The sequence below is a fragment of the Nothoprocta perdicaria genome, unplaced genomic scaffold (assembly GCF_003342845.1).
Source record: "Nothoprocta perdicaria isolate Ctin4 unplaced genomic scaffold, notPer1 scaffold_101, whole genome shotgun sequence".
In the NCBI taxonomy this organism is placed as follows: Eukaryota; Metazoa; Chordata; class Aves; order Tinamiformes; family Tinamidae; genus Nothoprocta; species Nothoprocta perdicaria.
In genome coordinates, this window is record NW_020454106.1 from 984291 (window position 1) to 1004433 (window position 20143).

Consider the following 20143-nt stretch of genomic DNA (forward strand, 5'->3'; position numbering starts at 1 on the left):
AAAAAAAAAAAAACAAGCAAAAAAAATCAACCACATTTGCATGAGAAATGTGAACGGCTGCAGACGTTGTTCTTCCTTCTTCTAAGCTTGCATCTCTGCATCTTTTGGGGAGCCCATTCCCTGCTGTGCTCGGTGCTGCATGATGCTCCACAGCACTGGGGTGCTCTGGGCACCCCCAGTCTCATTGCCATTTGAAAGGAGGTCTCTCCCACTCCAGGGAGTTTTGGAAATCCCAGTCCCCCGCAYGTCCCTTGCCTCCCCTCAGGGATTTGCAAGCTCCTTGGTGATATCCAGATCCTAGAAGGCTGGAAATATCTCTGTGCTGCATGTAGAGGTGAGGGGAGAGGGCAGAAAGAGGCAGTAAATGGGTGTTTCCMACAAAAGCTTGAGATGGAAATGGGTGGGCACGGCAACATTTAACCCTTGACATCCCTTGGGTCKCAAGCACAACCGATTGCCCTGAGATTCAGTATCCCAGATGTGCATTGAGGCTGAGGYGTGCGCTGATTTTGAGAGCCATCCCCGGGCTTCAAGGGGTTAATTTTTAGCCTGTGGCTGGAAATGGGGAGAAGCGGCAGGGCTATGTGCCTGTGCTAGTCCCTTCTCCGTGTTATTCCCTGCTCGGAAGCAGCCAAAATGGTTTCCAGCCACCCCAGAGAAGATGTAGGAGCAGTAGACACTTTTCAAAACACAACCAAAGAGCCTCTTTCCATGCAAAAAGACACAAAAGCAAACAAAYGAAAAACTACACTTGACACTGCTCTGTTCTTTTAGAAGGGGCCAGCACATTCCAGGTGCCCCTGGATGCCCAACTGCAAGCCTGGGGCTTCCAACACCAACACCAAGCTGGAGGGGCTTGCTGGATCCACCCTTGCAAAGGGTGGATCCTTGCTGGATCCACCCTTGCAAAAACACCCCCTTCTTGCAAATGTTGAGCTTTCAGCCAGCTGTGCACTCCGGAAAACTTCAGCCAAAGGCGTTTGGGCCCCTGCCGTGGATACAGGCAGGGAGGGCATCTCTGCCCCCTCCTTGGCATCCCGCGGGGTGGGAGGACGTTTGGGACCYGGTTTGCACCCGGCTCCTCCCTTTCAGGTCTCTGCAGGGTTATTGCTTGGTGGGAGGTAGGTTCAGGGCTCGATGGCATGAATGAAAGAGAGACAGGAAATCTGGGCTGAAAAGCTCAAACTGGAATAGCTCGCTCCGTCTCCAGGCAACAGGCCTGACGCAACCGCTGGGAAAAAAAAAAAAAGTCCCTTGAATAAAATACACACACACAGAGATTTGCAAAGGGAGGCAGAGCCAAGGATGAGACGGTCTCCTGGAGGCACTGGTGACACCGCTTTGCAAAGAGCAAGTTGGAGCGCCGCGGAGGGAGCAGCGAGCCAAGATGTCCGTGGCAGATTCCCCGTGACTCGCTGCCTSGTAAGTTTGCTTCTTGCAATGTCTTGTCCGTGATGGGGCTGGGGCACTGCCCAGGCTGCTGGGGACACCTGGGGGAGTTGGGAACGGGAGGGATCTGAGAGCCGGATCCCTGGATTTTCTAATGCTGTGGACGTGGRCAGCATCAAGGACCTGCTCCCTGGGGAGCACCTGGGTGGAGGCAAGAGGGACAGCAGTCCTGGGGACACCAGGCTGCAGCACCAGGCTTGGCCATGGCTTTTCCTACATGTTTGGGGGCTTCCTGCCCCCCCAGCCTTGCCGAAATCCCCTGGAAATGCCCTGTGCGGTTGCACGGTGCTGATGGGGACRGGCAGGAAAGCTGGGCAGGGCATGAACCCCCTTGCAGCATTTGGGCTGTTTCACCACCTTCAACGGGGGCAGTTTCTGCACTAACCAGTGTGCAAGGGGACAGAAATGCCCCCGCTTTGGGACTTCCACCTGTTGCTCCATTTGCCTCCTCTCCAAGGGGAGCGGGAGCCCTGGAAGGCTCCCTCGGTGCAGGCAGAGCGGGATAAAAAGCATGGTGGCCTCGCAGGGCGTAGCTGCCTCCGGGTTTTAAAACAGGCACTGCGTGTCGAGCAGAGCAGGTTTCCACCTGCTCCGATCTGGCCCATGCAACACTGATGGAAAAAAAATATATATATATATTTATATATTTATATATCACCCTCTAACTTCTTCTGTGCCCCTTGTAMCTGGCACGTTATGAATGCTTGCTAAAATTCCCCCCTCACCATGTACACCTTTGTGCAACCCCCAGCCCGGTGCAACACGGCCCCCCTGCACTTGCACAGCACCAAAGTGCATCCTGCACCCGCTCCCATCCAGGCACAGGGACACCTCCATCCTCCYGCATGAGGAAAAAGAGACCTCTCCCTGTTTCTTCCAGGATGCTCCCAGTATTATTCGGCATCTCTCTGCCCTTTCTGCACTAGGTACSTTGGTGTAGTGGAGGGGATAAAAGCCATGAAAAATGAGTGTCCTTCTCCAGTGAGGGCAGCTGTGTCCGGCTGGGAGCACGTTGCTGAGGCTTTGTCTGCTCATTCCCGGTATCTGATGGATTTGCCACTTTTCAGTGGGAACAAGCCCGCCCCGGCTGCTGTGGGTCTGTTTCCTCCCTACCAACCATCATTTCAACGGRCTGGTCCTCTCGTTGCTACTCTCAGTTCAGATCTCTGCTTTTGAATGTCCCTTGAAATGTTACCTCTCCTTTGGGGAGGGATCTGCAATGCACAATAATAATAATAATAACAACAACAATAAACAGMATGGGAGGAATGTGGCTTTTCCTGTGCTCTGGGCTGGTAGCAGCTCTGCAGCCATTAGGTGTTTGCAAAATCTGGCAGGGAAACACTGCAGAAAGAACAAATCAGCCTCATAGTAATTTGGTCTTTTTCTTGTTGAGGGCAGGAAGGGAATGGTGGGAGTCTGCTTGTTACCCCCTTACATTATATATATATTATATATATGTGTGTTAAAAGAAAACAAAGCGTAATTCAGATCAGCATTTCAGTCAGCTAGGAGGAGGCAGGTCTGAGTACGGCACTTGGGTGATTAGCACTCAGGCAGCTGCTTCAGCAAGTAATTGGATGGGACAGGGGGCATGTAAAGGGGACTAGGGCATCACCCAAGGGCTGACCCCGTCCCCTGATCGCTTTAACCCGGACCCCGGGGCTCTCGACCACTACAGGGGCTCGAGGGGACCCAGTGCTGGCAGAATGAACCCTAACTAAGCCACAAAAGAGCTATTTTTTTGCTCTTTTTTTTTTCCCCTAAAATATACCCTTCAGCCTGCTGCTTTCCACGCTGCATTTAGGGAAAAATAACTCCATGTGGCAGTCTCCTGGGAAGAGAGCATTTCTCAGCATGATCTGGCTCATTCCCAAGGAGTCCCAGCCCTTTGCATTACCCCGTGGCACTGGTACAAACGTCCCCGCCTGCTCTACATGCCCTTTTTATTGGAGAAACGCAGCTACTTTTGGGGTGGCAACAGGGAAATCAGGGGAAGGAAGTAACTCTGACAAAGCACAGGTCCTTCAGGGGGATTTAGGGACACGTTGGGTCTTCTCCCTGTGCGATTAGCTCCCAAGACCTGCAGATCCCAAGACCTGCTTGGACTGTGGGACAGTGCATGGAAATGCAACTTCTGCCCACAGCCCCTATGCTTCCACTGGCCTTGCTAGAAAATGATCAGTATGGGGGGGGTCTTCTCACCAAGAAGGTGGCCAGTTCTGCTAAACTGCTTTCCCCCTTAAGATAAATATACTTTGTTTTGTATTAYGGGCTGAGGGTCAGTGTTGCCTCTCTTTTTCATGGTTGATGGATGGAAGCTGCTGTGACACCTCCCAGTTTTCCAAGATTTCCCACTCACTGGAGGCCCGCTGTGCAGGGGTATCAAACATGTGGCAATGTCTAGGCATCTTGTCTGGATTTCCACCAATCTGTGGGATATCAGCTGGTTAAAGGGAGCTGGATTGGGCTGAAAATGGAGCTATCAGATATCAAAAGCAGACACCAATCTCAGTTCTGCTTCTTTGATGGGGTCAGCTCAGGTTTTGGGTGGCAAAGGCAGGAAGGATCAGCTGCAGCTAGGCAGGATGGGACAGATATAAGTATTGAATCAGGTTTTGACACTGTCATTGAGGCTTGAGACCAGTCTGGAAAAGATTGCTTAGGGTAAGGGAATGCAAACTAGTTGCTGCTGCTGTCAGCATCTGGAGATGTGAGACTTGTGCATGCCTGGGTCATATGTGAATGGAAAATCCCACTTCTCTCTCCCTGTTCCCATGGATCTGGGAAAGTCCCCTCCTAAGGTGCAGCTCTGCTGCTCACCTTAGCATCTGAGTTGTCTAGGAGGTCGTTTGGTTTTATTCCTGGTTATAGATTTGCAGGAACACCCAGTTACACTCAGGATCCCATTAAATGAGGTGTTTAACAGGGTTTCAGCCCATCGTGTGGGGCTGTGATGTGACCATCTCACAAAAACGGCCCCAGGGCCTTGCAGTTTGGGTCAATACAGGGACAGTAACTCTGAGCAAGGCCACTTAAGGTCAGTTTGGAAGCTGTCTCCAGATACTCCTATGACTAGCAAATACAAGAATATCAAGACTTCAGCACTGCTATTCAGTCAGCTCTATCAGGGCACTGATTTCMTCCTGGGCTTCTGTCCTGGAGGGAGTCCTGGCTTCAGGATCAGGCCCATGGAGTGACCTTGGCCTGGTATGTTCTCTTTTTTGGGGAGGTAGGAGGCTGAAAGTCACTTAAGGACAAGCAAGAAGGGCATTTGGGAACCAGAACAGTTTTCTGCGGGAGCATATTTCAAGTGTTAAAGAATCCATCTGCATAGGCTTGAACTCACTGGAGTCCTTGGTGCAAGTGCTCACCTCCTCAGGGAGCTTGTTTTGGAATGCAGAAGGGAATTGCACAAAAAAAAAAAAAAAAAGAAAAGAAAAAAAGAAAAGAAAAAGAAAAGGCAGAGGCTCCGGAGAGTCGACACATCAGCACAACCTGGGTATCCTCTTACACTGCCCAGGTCCCAGGGGCCTCGTCATTGCTGCTGCCCGGAGGATGCTGTGCAGGGAGACCGTGGTGGAACCCGAGTGCTCCCATACTCCATTGCTATGGCAACCTCCTTTTAAAAAAAAGCATCTCCTGCYTGCTGCCAACCTGCTGCAGACCAGCACGGTCCCGGCTCGCAGCTGCCCTGGGCAGGATGCTTGTGCAGCAGAGCTAGAACCAGCTGAGCAACGAGGCAGCAGTGGGGAGCAAAAGCTGGGCTCAACACTCGTCATGGGCCCCTCTTTCTGCCCATCAGTCAAATGTGCACCCAGGCTGGCCATGCTCGCTCAGGAAAAGGGAATATCACCCTTTTCCTGAGCAAGAAGATCTGGGAATATCACCCAGAGAAGTGTTCTTCTYTTCTTTCCCCTTCTAGGCTTCTTGCTGTCCAATGTCCGACTCTCTCCAGGGGTGAATTAGCCCTGTTCAGAGGCTGATGATAGGAATATAAAACTTTTCAGACACATAAAATCCCTGAAGTGTAMATGCCTGTGCATAGCATCATTTCATGCAATCTCCCTTTTGACTGCAAAGARCAACATCCAAATTGTGTTATTATTTATTATCAGTGAGGATAGAGCCAAGTTTTCTCTCCTAACCCAATCCACCTTCTTTTGCCTCAAAGTATTTCCTCTATCATGACTGCTTTACAAGGGGATGTTCACCATCCATCTCTTGACTCCCACTTTAATGCATGGGCAGAGATGCATGCAGGTGTGTGATGAGGACAGGTCCACTGAATCTGCTTCAGGGATGAAGAAATGGCTGCAGGGTGAAGCTGTGGTGGCAAAAGACTCCTCATGAAGGTGCATCTGGCCTGGGAAAGGGAAAAATTAGCTGTCTTGATCTGTAAACTTGTAAAAAATAGGTCCCGGGCCATGTCAGCTTGGTCAGCCTATCTTATCTATTAGATAGAATTAATGTTATTAATATTTCTCCACTTAGCTGTGTGCTTCTGCTGCTCTCTTTGCATTACACCAAAGGATCCTGCATGGTGGGGAAGCTAAAATCACTCATCTGACGGAAGCCTAACCAGCCCWAAAGAATCTGAACAGTTCTTGTTGACGCATTTACCCCAGCCTGCATGTCCTATGCCTTCAGGATAGGTAGGTTTCATGCAGGGGCAAATGTGCTTGGGGGTTGTTGATAGGAGGGTGTTGATAGAAGTAGGCCCATCATTTTGATGCTAATCTCCTCTTGCATTTAATTAGGCACATCATAAACCCATTGGCACTGACTAGTGATGACTAATGAAGACAAATCAAGGGTTAATCACTTAAATTCCCTTGCTCAGGCTGGTCTAGGGGAACACTGAGCCTGGGGTAGGATGTCTAGGAGAATACTGTTGATTTGAGGGAGAAGACAGATTTGTCCCCAGGAATTAGCTAGCTGTCCAGCAGGTTTGTGTTACAGCCTCCCGTGGAGAAATTTTTTCACACGCTTACTGATTTCAGATCTGTTTCTGCAGGAGCTCTTTTACTCCAGCCCAAGGTATCAATAGGAAATTAGAAGCAGCTTCCCTCTGTTTTTCTTGAGTTCAGACAGACTGGGAAAAAAAAACATTCCTGTTCAGGGAGAATCTCTACAGAGAGTGAAAGGAAAAATTCACATTGTACCTGGGAGGAGGTGAAGGATGGGCTGGAAGAGTGCCACTTTCAGAACAGAAAAAAATCAAATCCATCATCTATCCAGCAAGGCAGGGACAGGGTCCATTGCTTGCAGCAGGGTCACAGCAAAGGGCCCTCCAGGGCTCCAGGACATAAATACTAACCTGAGCTACACCCAGAGCACACAATCTGCTCTGAGGATTTAAAATATGCAGAAGACAGAAGAAAAAAGAAAATCTGTGGGGTCTCTGCATTGTAGTTGTGGAGTTCAGAAAATTCAGCCCTGCAATAGAAATATCTCTTAGGTTTTGCCTGATATGGAGCTGCTCCAGTGTCACTGGATGARGATGCTGCATTTGGCAGCTCCTGACAATCTTCACTGCTAGGGAGGGAACAAAAAGAGGCAAAGCCCTTAACATCTTTTAGGTATTTTRCTTGATTTATTTTGGTGGGCTAGGAATATCCTGTTGATTTTCYAAGCAAGTGAAATTCATTGACAGGCCTTCAGCTCCGTAGAGCATAAGCTGAGGAGCTGGCAAATGGTCTGACTCTCGGAGAGTGCTCTGCTTTCACCTCGATGTCATCCTTCTCAACGGGAAAAAAAGAAATGAGAATTGTTGGCTTCAACCTGATATAGTGTCTGAGTTTGTTCCTGCTCCCTGTAAAACTCTCATTAACATAAATAGGAGCAGGAACAAGACTACAACATGACTAATTCTCCACCCCCGGACTGTCTGTGTGTACATTATCAACTCCTCATTCAGCTCGTGCGCCTGCACACAATTGTGGGATAAACCTTGCTCTCTGTTTGTGTTTATTTTAAATTTAATTTTCGTACTGAAAAGGTTCAGGAGGCATAATTATGGTCTGGATTTCAGAGTTACACACATCTTTGTGGGCGTAAATAGAAGGGAAAAGAATGGCTGAGTAACTCATATTACTGTGTTCTAGTGCACCCAGCTARAAAAAACTCCATATATCCTGACTGATCCTTCCGGGCATGCTACCAGGCAGGCAAAAAAGTATTTGTTTTSCATTCGATCTGAATAAGAGACGAGATCTATTCCTAGCTCAGCCATAGATGAACACACGACCTTGAGAAAGTCTCTTATCTGATACCACCACCATGAAGGCAGGAGGTTGCAAGTTTAGCTCTTGCAGGGCTGCTCAAATTCTCTGTCCCAGGGGTCTGATGGAGGGAGGTATCATTAGTCCAGCTTTGCAGAGAGAAACTGTGGTGTAGAGTGTGGACGCGGCGTCTATGAGTCCATGTGTGATGTTCAGAGGAAAACCTGGGATGAAAACTCCTAGCTCCTGAGTTCCAATCAATTGTCAAAGGGTTCCCAAGAGTCATCTTCTATGCAGAGGAAACACATGTAGTGTGCAGAGTGAGTGGGAAAAGGCTCCATGGATACACTCACCCTAGRGAATTAGGCAGTGCCAAGACACAAGAACTGCTCCCACAGCACAGTGCAGAAGTTAGAATGGGTTAATCTACTTTTTTTTTTTTTTCCAGTTTTCCTTTGGGATCAAACTCTTGGGAGATATTTGAGTTAAGGTTTATTTCATCTGTCCCTGTTTTCCTTATCTAAAAAAATTGCTAGCCAGAAAATCATCAAAATGGCACACTTTGACCAGCAAATACCCCTATCCTGAAGMATAGCTATTACTGGCTCTGGAGGACATCGGGATATGTGATATAGCCCCAGAAGGGCATGTAAATGTGTCCTGGCCTCTTTGGCAACCATTTCATGACCTCTTGACTTAAGATTGGAAATGTAGGTAACCAGACCTTCACTAAAAGCTAAAATCTGTGTGTTCCTGCCAAAAAAAAAAAAAACCAGTCACGTATCTGACGTGAGGTAACACTCCTTAAGAGCAGCTTGGCACCATGCCTCTTCCAAAGCCCTCTCTCCCTCTGCTCCATCCTGCTTGTAGGAAGAGCCAGCTCCCCTTCTCCATCCCTCTTGTGTCTCACCATTGAAACCTGAATTTTGTCTTTTTTTTCTAGGTCTTCATCCAGGGCCAGCACGGTGCCTGAAAGGGAAACCCTTTGGATGCAGCCATCCTGCAAGGATCTAGGTCCGTCATACCACAGCAGTGCTCAGCTCTGAGCCTTTCCTGCCTCCGCTTGTGACCTCCACAGCTCACCTCTATGCTCTTTGAGGATGTCTCTGCCTAAAATCCAAATAGAAGAGGCACCGGAGAGCACGGATACCAGCTTGGGAGGTGCTGTTCCTCCCGATGATCACCTGAGGAGCCTCAAGGCATTGACGGAGAAGCTGAGACTGGAAACCAGGCGTCCATCGTATTTGGAATGGAAGGCAAAGCTGGAGGAGCAGGCATGGAAAAGCCCCCAGTCAACAGGAGAGGAAGAGGCAAATGAGGCCAAAAAGGCCACGGAGGAGACTGTCCCTCTAAGGAAGGTGCAGCTACAGCTCAATGGGAGCTCTTCCCAGGACAAGGTGACTCTTACCTCAGGGAAAATAGGTGGTTTTGAGAGCATCGATGAAGCTTTGACGTGGCTCAGAAAGGAACTGGTAAGTGGCTTCCTGCCCCTGTGTTCTTTCAAGAGAGATTAAAAAAATAAAAAAGAATAGAATACAAGTGATTCCTTGTTCCCACCTGTCTTCAGCCTCAGGTGAAGTAAAGGGTAGTTGTAAGGCGAGATGGTAGCTGCCTATAGTATGTGATTATCATGATGTCTTTGGCTKTTATGGTGGGGGGAACAAAGTCCATGAGATTGAAGAAGTGGAGATCTCCCAGAGCAAGAGGAGAGCTGGTCACTCAAGGTCATATCTGGCCTAAGCCAACTAGCACTGACCAAGGCAGCTCCAAACCCAGCGCAAGAGTCAGCGCAGCCAAGGAAGACTGATTGCAGCACATCTTTTCTGGAGGACAGTGGAGGTTAATATCATGGATGTTACTATCAAGGCATGGATCTCATTGCCTTGTGAGAGCAGTTTTGGAGGCTGGGGATTGAGCCTTGATGCTCTTCCCAAGTGTAGGTGCAAGCAGGGAGGCTGAGCGTTTTTCCCAGTGTCAAAGCATATGTATCACAAGTGTTCCCACACTAACTACTGACTTTTCCTCTTTATTGCAATGAAAAAGCTTTATTATATAGCCCAGGTGCCTGGGAACTGGGTGCAAGTGATGACACTGTTTCTGTTGCTTGGTTGGGTGTTCGCCTGTTACTCCCATCTCTATTTGCAACTGTCCTGATAACAGCAATATTTGCAATTCCAAAATGGGAAAGCGTGTGTGGTTCAGATGCACTTGTGAAAATGTTCTTGTGCAAATGATTTTCTTTTGATAAGCTCTGAGAGTCTTTAAGGAAAATAGTGAATGATAATTTTTTAAAAATTCTTTGCAATCCTCACTCYGAAGTATATATTTTTTCCAATTGCTGCTTTATAGACTAGCTAGATTGGTCTCTAGAGAACTTATTCACAGAAGGGATTTTGAATGTCAGCGTTTCCGGTGATTGAGATGTTTCTCAGGACTATGTCTTTCAGATATGAATACAGTACTTTCAGGAATCCAGGACTGTTACAATAAGTTTTGAGCTGATCTCCTAAAATCACACAGGGCTCTGGAGAATATCAGATCCTGATGTCAGACCAGCCTTGGGGTCCCTGCTTTCATCTGTGATAAAATCGTAATTTCACAGCACATTTGATGTAAATCCCAAGTTTCAAGATCCCCAAAAGCAGCAAGGAGCAGATTTCCTTTCTCAGAGTTCCAGATTTAAATGGGTTTGGTCTGTTCTTTTGGATTCAGCCCATGATGGGAGTATAAATTTGCTTGGAATCCAATTCTACCCTTCAGACTGGGATGTGGTATATAAATCATCATCCGATGAAAAACTGAACATTAAAATGTATAAAAAAAGGCAAAGCAAACCCTAATTGCTCTTCACTTTCCATTTTTTCCTGGCTCTACCAGTCTTCACTGGATCTGGATGCAACTCATGTAATTTAGAACAATTTCCCCCAAAAGGGAGCATGTATCTGACTGACCACACAACTACATAGCGATGCCAGAGTCATTGCTGTTGGGTAACAGCTGCCAGCTGACAGTCAAGATGTAGCTCATCCATAGCTTCCAACCCTCCAAAAGAYTGGGGGATTTTTCCAAAAACCCTCTTTTTCCAAAAGATGGAAAACAAAGACGCATTTTACTTCATGTTTGAAGGGTGAAAACCCAGATCCTGTTGGAATAAATGAACAGGCTTCCATTCAGTGCAACACAGCAGGATTTCAGCACCGAAGCCTGCTTCCTTAACCCACCTTGGCATGCTATTAAAGCACATGGCAAGCCTTTAGAGCAGGATATGGCTATGCCAATGGAGACTTCTATCCAGGAAACAAGGATACTAGCCTATATCTACACTAAACAAAGTGCAGCAGTGCCAGGACGTGGGCAATGGAGCTCCATCACCCAACTTGCACTATTGCTAGCAGAGTCCCTGGCATGGTATGGGCTGGGTTGTAGCATTAGCATGGCCCCAGCACAGTTTTGGCTTGTAGCCTGACAAAAAGATAGATTTTCAGGAGTTTGATCATGTTAAGGACCAATCCTTAGAAACAGTCTCTTTTTTGGGGGCTGAGTGATATAAACAGTACCTATATGGCCAAACTGTCAGGAGGCCACAGTGCTGCAGGATGGGCACTGGCACTGGTTGATTACGTATTAAAGTAGGGATCCAGGAGTGCCCGACTTTAAAGTTTCCTGTTGCTCCCAGTCCACGCAAAATGTGTTATTCAGTGCTGCAAAGGATTTGCTTCAGCATCTCAGGAGAAGACCAGGTGCTAGCTCCCCATGCCTGAAGTGAAAGTAAGGACAAATCCAAGGTCTTATTGTGCATCTGCTGTTTTTGATCTTTCTCCCCACAAGACCTTTCTCGGGGCCTGATTCTGTGTCTTGCACATTAAGGCTTAGCCCCAGTTTATAGGATTGACATATGTCTGCTGAGCTCCAGCCAGAAGCGTCAGATGGGACCTGCTGAGAACCTGGCCTTGAAAAGCACATTTATTCAGACATGCAAATTCCTGCTCTGGATTTTTTTTTTTTTTTTTTTTCAGCTCTCAGGAGCTGCAAAACTTCCTTTGCTAACACTTTCTGTCTTTCTTTTCAAAAGAAGTGAGAACACTTTCTTTGCCCTCTTGTTTGCCTTTACTTGGTCAGATGTGGCCACTCTTCATCACTACTGAAAATAAGGCTATAAACCAGCCAGGGCATGCAAGAACCTCCAAAATGTGCTCTGTACAGACTAGAAGAACATACAGATGGCCAGATCTCAACTTGGAGGAGCAGTCCTTCTGCAAGATCTCTGGAMCACCACAGGAAGTAAAGGTGGTGAAAGACCCAAGGATCAGAATGGCCAGGCTGTATTTTTTAAATTTGTCAGGGCAAATTCCTTTCATCAGCTTTAAAAATGGGCCCTCAAAGTCCTCTTCTTCCTAAATAAAGTGGTTAAAGAATAGAATCCCACTGTTATTGTGTATGTCTCAGGACAATTATGACTTTAGTCCAGGAGGAAAATAATTTTTCCTTCCTGAATTCACTGATTTCTTTGCACTGAAATCAGAGTACAAGCCAGTATATAAGACAGACTCTTTAAAAGAGACCCAAATCCTATATACTTTCCAAGAAAACCAACAAACATCTCTGTCCAGCTGGTCAGTCACTTAGAAAGGGCTTACCAGAGTATATAGTTGACCAGACTGATTAAAGACTAGACCTGAGTGCTAATGAAGTCCCTGAGAATCTTTCCAACAGATCCAGCAAGGGTTTTATTGTATCCTAATAAAACAGTCAGCAAAGGTCTGCTTTCAGTTAGGAAAGCACCTGTTTTGCTTTAGACTTGTTTATCTTTGGACATAAAAAGGATGACCCCCCTAGGAGCAGCCATTTCTCCCCATGCCATCATCCTGTGCTTCRTGGACCTCATGTTGGAGCTGTGCCCATTGGACATTTCTCCTTTGGGAAGAGGTCCAGAAGAACTCTGCACCTTCTCTGCTACCTGGGGTGTTCTCTGCTGCTGTCCCCTATAGCAATGCACAGGAGAGATAGAGCAATGGCGATGGGAACTTTCAGACCTTCCAATCTATGARCGTACAGTGCACGGGTAACAAAAACCTGGAAACAAGTCTGGGCTACATCTTGGGATACATATATTTGGGCTTAAGCCACCTAGACTGCACAAAAGGCAAGGATGTTCCCAAACTTTTCTCTTTCTCTTCCTATTTTAGACCTTCCTGGGAGATGATGAGTCCAAACATGAAAAACCTTGCTGAGTTCATAAGACTTGCTCAGTCAGGATGTTGTGGTCCAGCTTTGGTCTGGTACTTGCAGAAGCTCCTCTGTCAGGTWGCAGGAGGCCTGAGTTAGGTTGTCCCTGCCACCAAGGGCAATTCAAACCATCAGCTCATGCATCCCATGAGTGCTCCAGCCATGCAGCTTTGCCTGTTGAATCCAGGCTGGAATATAGAAAGCCGAGGGGTAGTTTGTCTGTGTGAGCAAAACATGCTTGAAAATATTTCTGCATTGGGCCCACGACTTCCCATGATGTGGACACTGTAATCCTATTATTTCTTTCCAAAAAGCTTTGTGGATCTCTGCTGACCCAACAGTGTTCCCTTTAAAGAGAGATCATTAATCATTCATATAAATGGTCTGATCCTCAGCCTGGATGGCTAATACGTTTCTAATACCCTTGAAGAGTGCCTGGGAAAGGGAAGGAGGAGAGCGAAGACTTCTGGGTTCTGACCCAATTCTGCTATCATTCTGGGTGTTTTTGAACACATAACATCATTTTCTTCTGAATTGCCTGTTCTTGGATTAATCCAGTTTCACCTTCTCAGAGAAGGTGGCTCTTACATCCCAGAGCATAGGGAATTTGGGATCATCCTGCAAAGCTGGTGGTCTGATTGGCAGAGGAGCAGGACCTCCGGGCAGGTGCACATCCCTCTCCAGGGGAGAGCTGGACCGCAGAGTGGCTTGGCCACACTTGTCACAATTCCACCACACTGCAAGGGTTGGGAAGAACAAGTCTGCGGAGGGATGACTGAGTTTTTGCATCTGAAGCCAAGCTTGGGTCATGAGCAGGAGAAGCAAGAGAGGCTGTTCCCAGCCTTAATGCCCCCATGGACATGTCCCCACCCCGGGAGCTGTCACTACATAGGGCACTGATGAACAACTAGGAAGTGAGGGAACTCCCAAAGGGTCCGGGCGGTGACAGCCATCATCTCCCATGCCATCTCCTCATTGTGTGCATAATCCTTCCGTCATCCATTACCYGCCTTTGTGCCTCTCCCATTCTCTTTCCTCTGTCAAAGAGAGGCAGCTTCCCTTCATGGGGACCATCCAAAGGGCAAYGTCCCAGTCCCAGCCCTGACAGCAGCAAGGAGAGGACTCGATCTCTCTGGGAAAGTGCTGCCTGTGCCAGTCCATGCGTGGCATCCATCTGACACATCCTCCTTCCTTCCCCATTCAGCCCCAAAGCATGACATGCCTTGGCAGAGCCAGCAGGAGCCGTGTCTAAGGAAACAGTCTCTTTTGATCAGTACAGACGGGCCCCAAGGGGGATGTTGCTCCCTGCATCTCAGCAGACAATGCAGAGCTACATCCGTCCTGCAGACGGTCCAGCTGGTCAAGAAGGAGCTGCTTTGGCCAACTCAATGTCAGACGCAGGGTGATGGGAGGTGTGAGCATAGGAGGGTACCAGGATGAATCCTCTGCAACACATCTTTGCTTTCAGACTTACACAAGAGCAAAACGGTTTCCTAGAAACACACAGAGAGCAAGAAGAGGTCAAGAATTGAAGAGCTGCCTTGCAGAGAAAAAAAAAAGGAGAAATCTCCAAGTCATTTTTTCTCTCCATAATGACATCCTGTTTCATTTTTAAGTCCATTTTATTTTTTTATCACACATTCCTCAAAAAACCTTTAATAAAAGCATTATCGACATTTCCACAGCTTGATCAACCGACAAGATGTAATGCCCAAGGGATAGTTTAATAGCGGCCACAATCACTTTCCTGATAAAATGTCACATTGCTGCATTCTGTGAAACAGAAAAAAAAAGTCATCATTTTTTTTTCACTGCAAATCACGTGGGAGGAGAAAAACCTGCAGAGTAGCATTTCTCTGCCAGGTTATGAGTTGGGTTATGAGGCCTACAAGGCGATAGTGATTTTTCAAAGGAGGTAAATGGCCTCAACCCTGCCAACAATGAGGGTCTGAATTTTGTACAAAAGCAGCTTAATCCTCTGCAGGCAACTGAGGTGGAGCCCATTTGTAGAGCACACAGGCAAGTTCATCCGTGCTGCCTGCCTAGCTACAGCTCAGGAGTGAGAAGTAACCAACTTGGGTTATTAACATCATATTATATTATTATGACAGTGCAGAGGCAAAAGAGCTGCAGTTCCCTGGGGATCAAAACCAGGAGCTGTGGTGACAAGTGKCTCCTTTCTCAGCATGGTTTGTGTCCTGTGACGGAGACAAGACACCACACTGGGGTGGACAGAGGACTATTTTCCACCCGATCTTTGTCCCCCTGGTCTCCAGTAGTTACAGAGAGGTTTAAGTCACAGGATTTGCTAAGAGCTGTTTGACTTATTTCCCACCACTCTCTTTTCTTTGTGGCTTTTGTGGTTTCTTGCTTTCTTTTTTTTTTATGAGGAGGGATGTAGCGTGAGGAGTGGGGATTGTGTTCGTGGTATTTGCTATTCTAACTCTACTGCTTAATACTTTCATCCAGATAAAAGCTCAACCTTGCTGTGAATCAGTTCACTAAGTACTCATGTGGCAACAAATTTTCCATTTAATTATAGGCTTGAATTAAAAAAAAAGAGGAAAAAAAAAAAAAGCTATTTCCTTTCATCATGCCTGAATCTTCCACCTTTCAAACTTAAGCGCCAAGGGAGGACAAACCCGCACAGAAAAGCTTGGCTCATTAGCCCACAGGATAGTCAGTGTGTCTCCTTTGGGAAACCATGGAGGCCCATCCTGAGAGCCGCTTCCATACAGCAAGATGAGCCATGAGGAATGGGGAGGGACACATTCCCAGCTGTCATGAACCAGCACAAMCCTGCAGAGCTGCACTGATTTACACAGGCTGGAAACCTGGCCTCAGCATTTGGGGATYGGGTCTCTGGAGCTCTCTTAATTGCTCCTTTCCACCTCTAATTGCGGCTGCTCCCTGATGAGCAAAATTAATTTGGATTTGGTTGGAGTTGAAATAGGAGCTCTGAAGCCTATGCTGACTGAAACCTCAAGCCAATACTTTGGCATGGCTGGTTTTAATTCCAGTTTCATAGCAGGAAGGTAAAAACAAGAAGTAGTGCTCATGGAATTCTGACCAAGCACTGACTGCCCAGGGAAGTTGTGGAGTCTCCTTCTCTGGAGGTCTTCAAAACCCGCCTGGATGCCACCCTGTGCCACATGCTCTAGGTGCGCCTGCTTGAGTGGGAAGGTTGGACTAGATGATCTCTAGAGGTCCCTTTCAACCTTAAATATTCTGTGATTCTGTGATTCTGTGACTGCCCCAATTCTAAAAAATCACCATTCCAAGCATTGATTTGCCAGGGGTGCATTGCTGGCCTGGAAGATCCCTCCTTTGCTCCCCATCTGCCCTCTCAGTTCATTGTCATAGGGTAGCACCTCTAGCTGAGCTTGATTTCCTATGATTTGGTGCAGTATTTACTCTATCTGGGTGCACCTTGGGGGCAAAAGCTGATGTGCCCTTGCTAAGAGCCCTTTCCTCACCACTCCCCTCTTTGTGTTTCAGGCAGAAATGCGCCTGCAGGACCAGCAGCTGGCGAGGCAGCTCATGCGTCTTCGGAGCGACATCAACAAGCTGAAAATTGAGCAGACCTGCCACCTGCACCAGCGCATGCTCAACGATGCCACGTACGAGCTGGAGGAGAGGGATGAGCTCTCCGACCTCTTCTGCGACTTCCCGCTCATGAGCTCCTTCAGCCTCTCCACGCCGCTCAAGCTCATCGGGGTCACCAAGATGAACATCAACTCCCGACGGTTCTCACTTTGCTGAAGGGGGGCTGAAGAGGGAAGGATAGAGGGGAGAGAGAGAGGACTGGGCAGCACAAGGGCTCTCTCCACCTGATAGCTAGCTGCAAAGAGGCCTCGGAGAAGCAGAGGTAACAGGAGCAAACAGGGAACCCATAGCTGGTCTTGGTGATGGGGTAGAGAAGCAGAGCTTGTCACTGAGATGTGCCGGAGACGCCTGTAGAGAAGACAAGATCTGCAGGAACCATGGAGAACATCTGAACCCATCATGTGCACTTAGCCAGCCCCACTGAGAAGTCCCTTCTCCTCCACTCCCTGCAAGAGCTAAGAGGCTGACACAGCTCCAGTGTGGTTGGTTGTACTCAGAAGCCCAAGGGGAGGTTCAAGGGAAAGCCACAAAACAGAGAAAAAATCCTTTTCCCATCCCCTTCACCTTCTCTCAGACTAGGGCCATCCTTTTAGAAAGTCACCTTCCTTTCTGGACAAGTCCTTGGGCATTGACCCTCAGCCTCAGCTGTTCCAGACATAAGGTCCATTTGGCTATTTCAGGGTGAAGCTGATTACCAGAAGAAAAGGGCCCTCTTGGCAGGTGAAGGAGAGGGAGTTGAATTGGATGCAACACCAAAAAGTGCTGAGAAGTAGAGCTGTTTGCATGCTCTGTTGAGTCCAGTGTACGCTAGTTTAAGTTTGCTCATGGTATGGATTATGGAGACATCATGGTTACATTTAGATAGAAATCCTAGCTGGCCACAGGTCATCTGTGCACTCTAAAAATTATAGTGGGAGCCACACATGTCCCAGATCTCATTGTCAGCAAGGTGCCATGTGGTTACCCTCATAAGCAGTAATGCAAAGAAGATAATTTATCCTACCATGACATCCCATGACAGAGAAATCATCCCAGATTGACATCTTCCCCAGTACCACAAGCAAGTCCTGAATCCTCTGTAGCAACACGCTTCCACCAAAGCAGGAAACTTCAAAGGGAGCAAAAGGACTTTTGTTTAGTAAAGCGTGACTATAAATTAAAAGAAGAAACATTGCTTCAATAAGTTGCCATCAACATGTTTTGGACCTGCAGCAAACACATAGGATTCCCTGCCTGTTTGGCAGAATACAAGACAGTTTAAGATGTTCTATTTTCTTGCCTTTCAGTGCAAGGAGTTTTGTGCGGCGTGGAGGGCAGAGATACCCATGGTCTAGATGAGCAAGGATGGGGACATCCAATCTAGCCAAGGTAACCTTGAGATACCTGGTGCTTGAGACAGGCCATTCCTGGTTGTCTCCAGGTTCTCCTTCCTGGTTCCTCACCTCTCCTGACCATGTCATAGCAGTGGAGTCCTTCAGTCCGCCAAGCCAAAGCAGCACACTGGAGAGGACGGAGGCAAATTGAACCGATGAGATGCAACTATGTCTGCACAACTACCAAGGGAACCAAGCGGGCGCTGAGCTGAGCTCTGTGTGGCCTCGCTGACATGTGTCTGTGTCTGTAAGCTCTGTGTGTGTGTGTGTATGTGTATGTGCTTTTGTATGTGTGTACATGAGCCTGCAGGAAGCCTCTCTAGGGAGGGACAGAGGGAASAGTGAGCCCACTTCGCTGCTTCCAATTGAGATGCAAACTAAAAGTCGATGCTGACAGGAGAATGAGGATGCAACAAGTCATCAGGGCTTTGAGTTCGCATGGTTCATGCCAATGCAGAGCACTGGCTCCATGAGACATACAGTTGTGGAAATGGGAAGGCACAGCCTGGCGYAACCCTGTGGTAGGAAGGTTTGGATGTGTCTGCTCTCAGCTAGTGCTTTAACTTCATGGGTCTCCATGGTGGGGACAAGTCACTTTGCAGAGGGGTTCATAGCCACTTGGGACTGCTCGTGGCCTCCAGATCCGGTTCAGTCCTCTATCTCCAGGGGCTCCATGCTGTATAACCCCTTGGTGGTTCCTGCCTCTCCATCTGAAAGCTCACTGGGGCTCCTTCCCCAGTGGCACTTGGAAGCTCTTTAAGCTCCTGTGGTCACAAACCTGCCTCCAGTTTCCATTCTTAATCAATTCACAACCAGTCCCTGCACTCAATGTTTTTCTCCAGTTTCATTGCAACAGGTCTCCTTCCTTCCTGGTGCTTTTTCCTTTTTTTTCTCACCACTGCATTTCATAGACAGCAGTCAACCTCCCTTTGCTAAGTTAAAAATCCCAGGTTTATTTAGTCCCCTCTCCTGAGCTCCTCAATCCTCATCCTGGGAGTCTCCTCCCAGGAAGACTCCAATCCTGGGAGTCTCCTCCACCCTTCCTGCACTGGGAACTTGTGCTCGGAGCAGAGCGCTGCTTTGGTGAGTTGAAGTGTCTGTGCATTTCTGTGAAAAGTATAATTTCTTTCTGCTAAGAAAGGCCCCTGGAGCTCTGTCTATACTCTTAAGTTAAAYAGTACAGTGCTCCGACATGGAAACTTGCACTGCCCAGGCACTTAAGAAGTTTAATAGGGATGTGGCCAGACTGCCAGACAAAGCAGAGAACAGGCCACAATGCTGTTAGTTTACTAGTTGAGAAGTAGCCTTATTTTCCCATGGACATTTTAAAGGGGGGAGGGGGGAAAGAAGAAAAAAAAAGCTCATTAAAATTCTTGTTTACTTTTTTTAATAATAAAAAAAAATGTTTCCTGTCCCACATCTGATTTTCAGAGGCATTTGCAAACAAAACACAGCAATGACAACCTTTCTRTACGATAATGCCTTGGAAGAAGCAGACTGTTTTTTTCTCTAAGAGCAGCTAGGATCAAAGACAGATTGGGGCTGCGTTTGGGTACCTAAATGCAGGAGGTTAGTACAAGCACAGCATTATGAAATTGTTATATGTGCTGTTAGAAATACCAGATATCTGGGTTCCGGACCTGCATTTTCTACGTTAAGTGGTATGGGGAGGTTCAAAACTGCCAACTGTTTGTCAAAACGCACAATTTTTTAATTATAAAATGATGTCTGTATCAATTTCTGCATCTGGCCTCTCACTGTGTCTGGTGGCTCCACCTCTGCTGGAGAGTCATTGGGGGATGCAAAGGGTGTTTCTGGAAATCTATATGTATTAGTAGTGTTACAACTCTAGGCTAGGAAGCATAAGTCTAGAGGCTTTTTTCAAGGTTTCCATATACACAAGATTCCCAGACAAATTTCTCCAGGATTTTCTATCCATGCACATCATGAGGACACCTTTACGGCTTCACTAGCAACTACTCTACCTCACAGTAGGAGATAAAATTCAAGTGGGAGAATATAGTACATATTTGGACAAGAATGTACCAGAAACAGAGCCAAAAAAAAAGGCTCTTCTTTTGTTAGGTGTTGTTTTGTTGTCCAACCACTGAGTCAAAAGTGGGTTCAAACGTTTAAAAAYATATCAAGCTATGAAAAAAATAAACAAACAGATGAGTGTCTTCTTTTTGCTGAGCTATGTTTGGAGAAAAAAAAATAGGAGTCATCCAAAGGTTGGGCCGTGAGAAAGAAGTTTGAGTCACTACT

General features: G+C 47.3%; 1 protein-coding gene across 1 annotated transcript; it reads left to right on the plus strand.

Moving 5' to 3' along the window:
* Positions 1-1317: 1317 nt before the first annotated feature.
* FAM167A (family with sequence similarity 167 member A) lies at positions 1318-19112 on the plus strand. The gene is made up of 4 exons (XM_026041517.1): positions 1318-1422; positions 5944-6104; positions 8617-9145; positions 16398-19112. The coding sequence occupies exons 3-4, from the start codon at positions 8774-8776 to the stop codon at positions 16659-16661; spliced, it is 636 nt and encodes a 211-aa protein (XP_025897302.1). The 5' UTR covers positions 1318-1422; positions 5944-6104; positions 8617-8773; the 3' UTR covers positions 16662-19112.
* The last annotated feature ends 1031 nt before the right edge of the window (positions 19113-20143 follow it).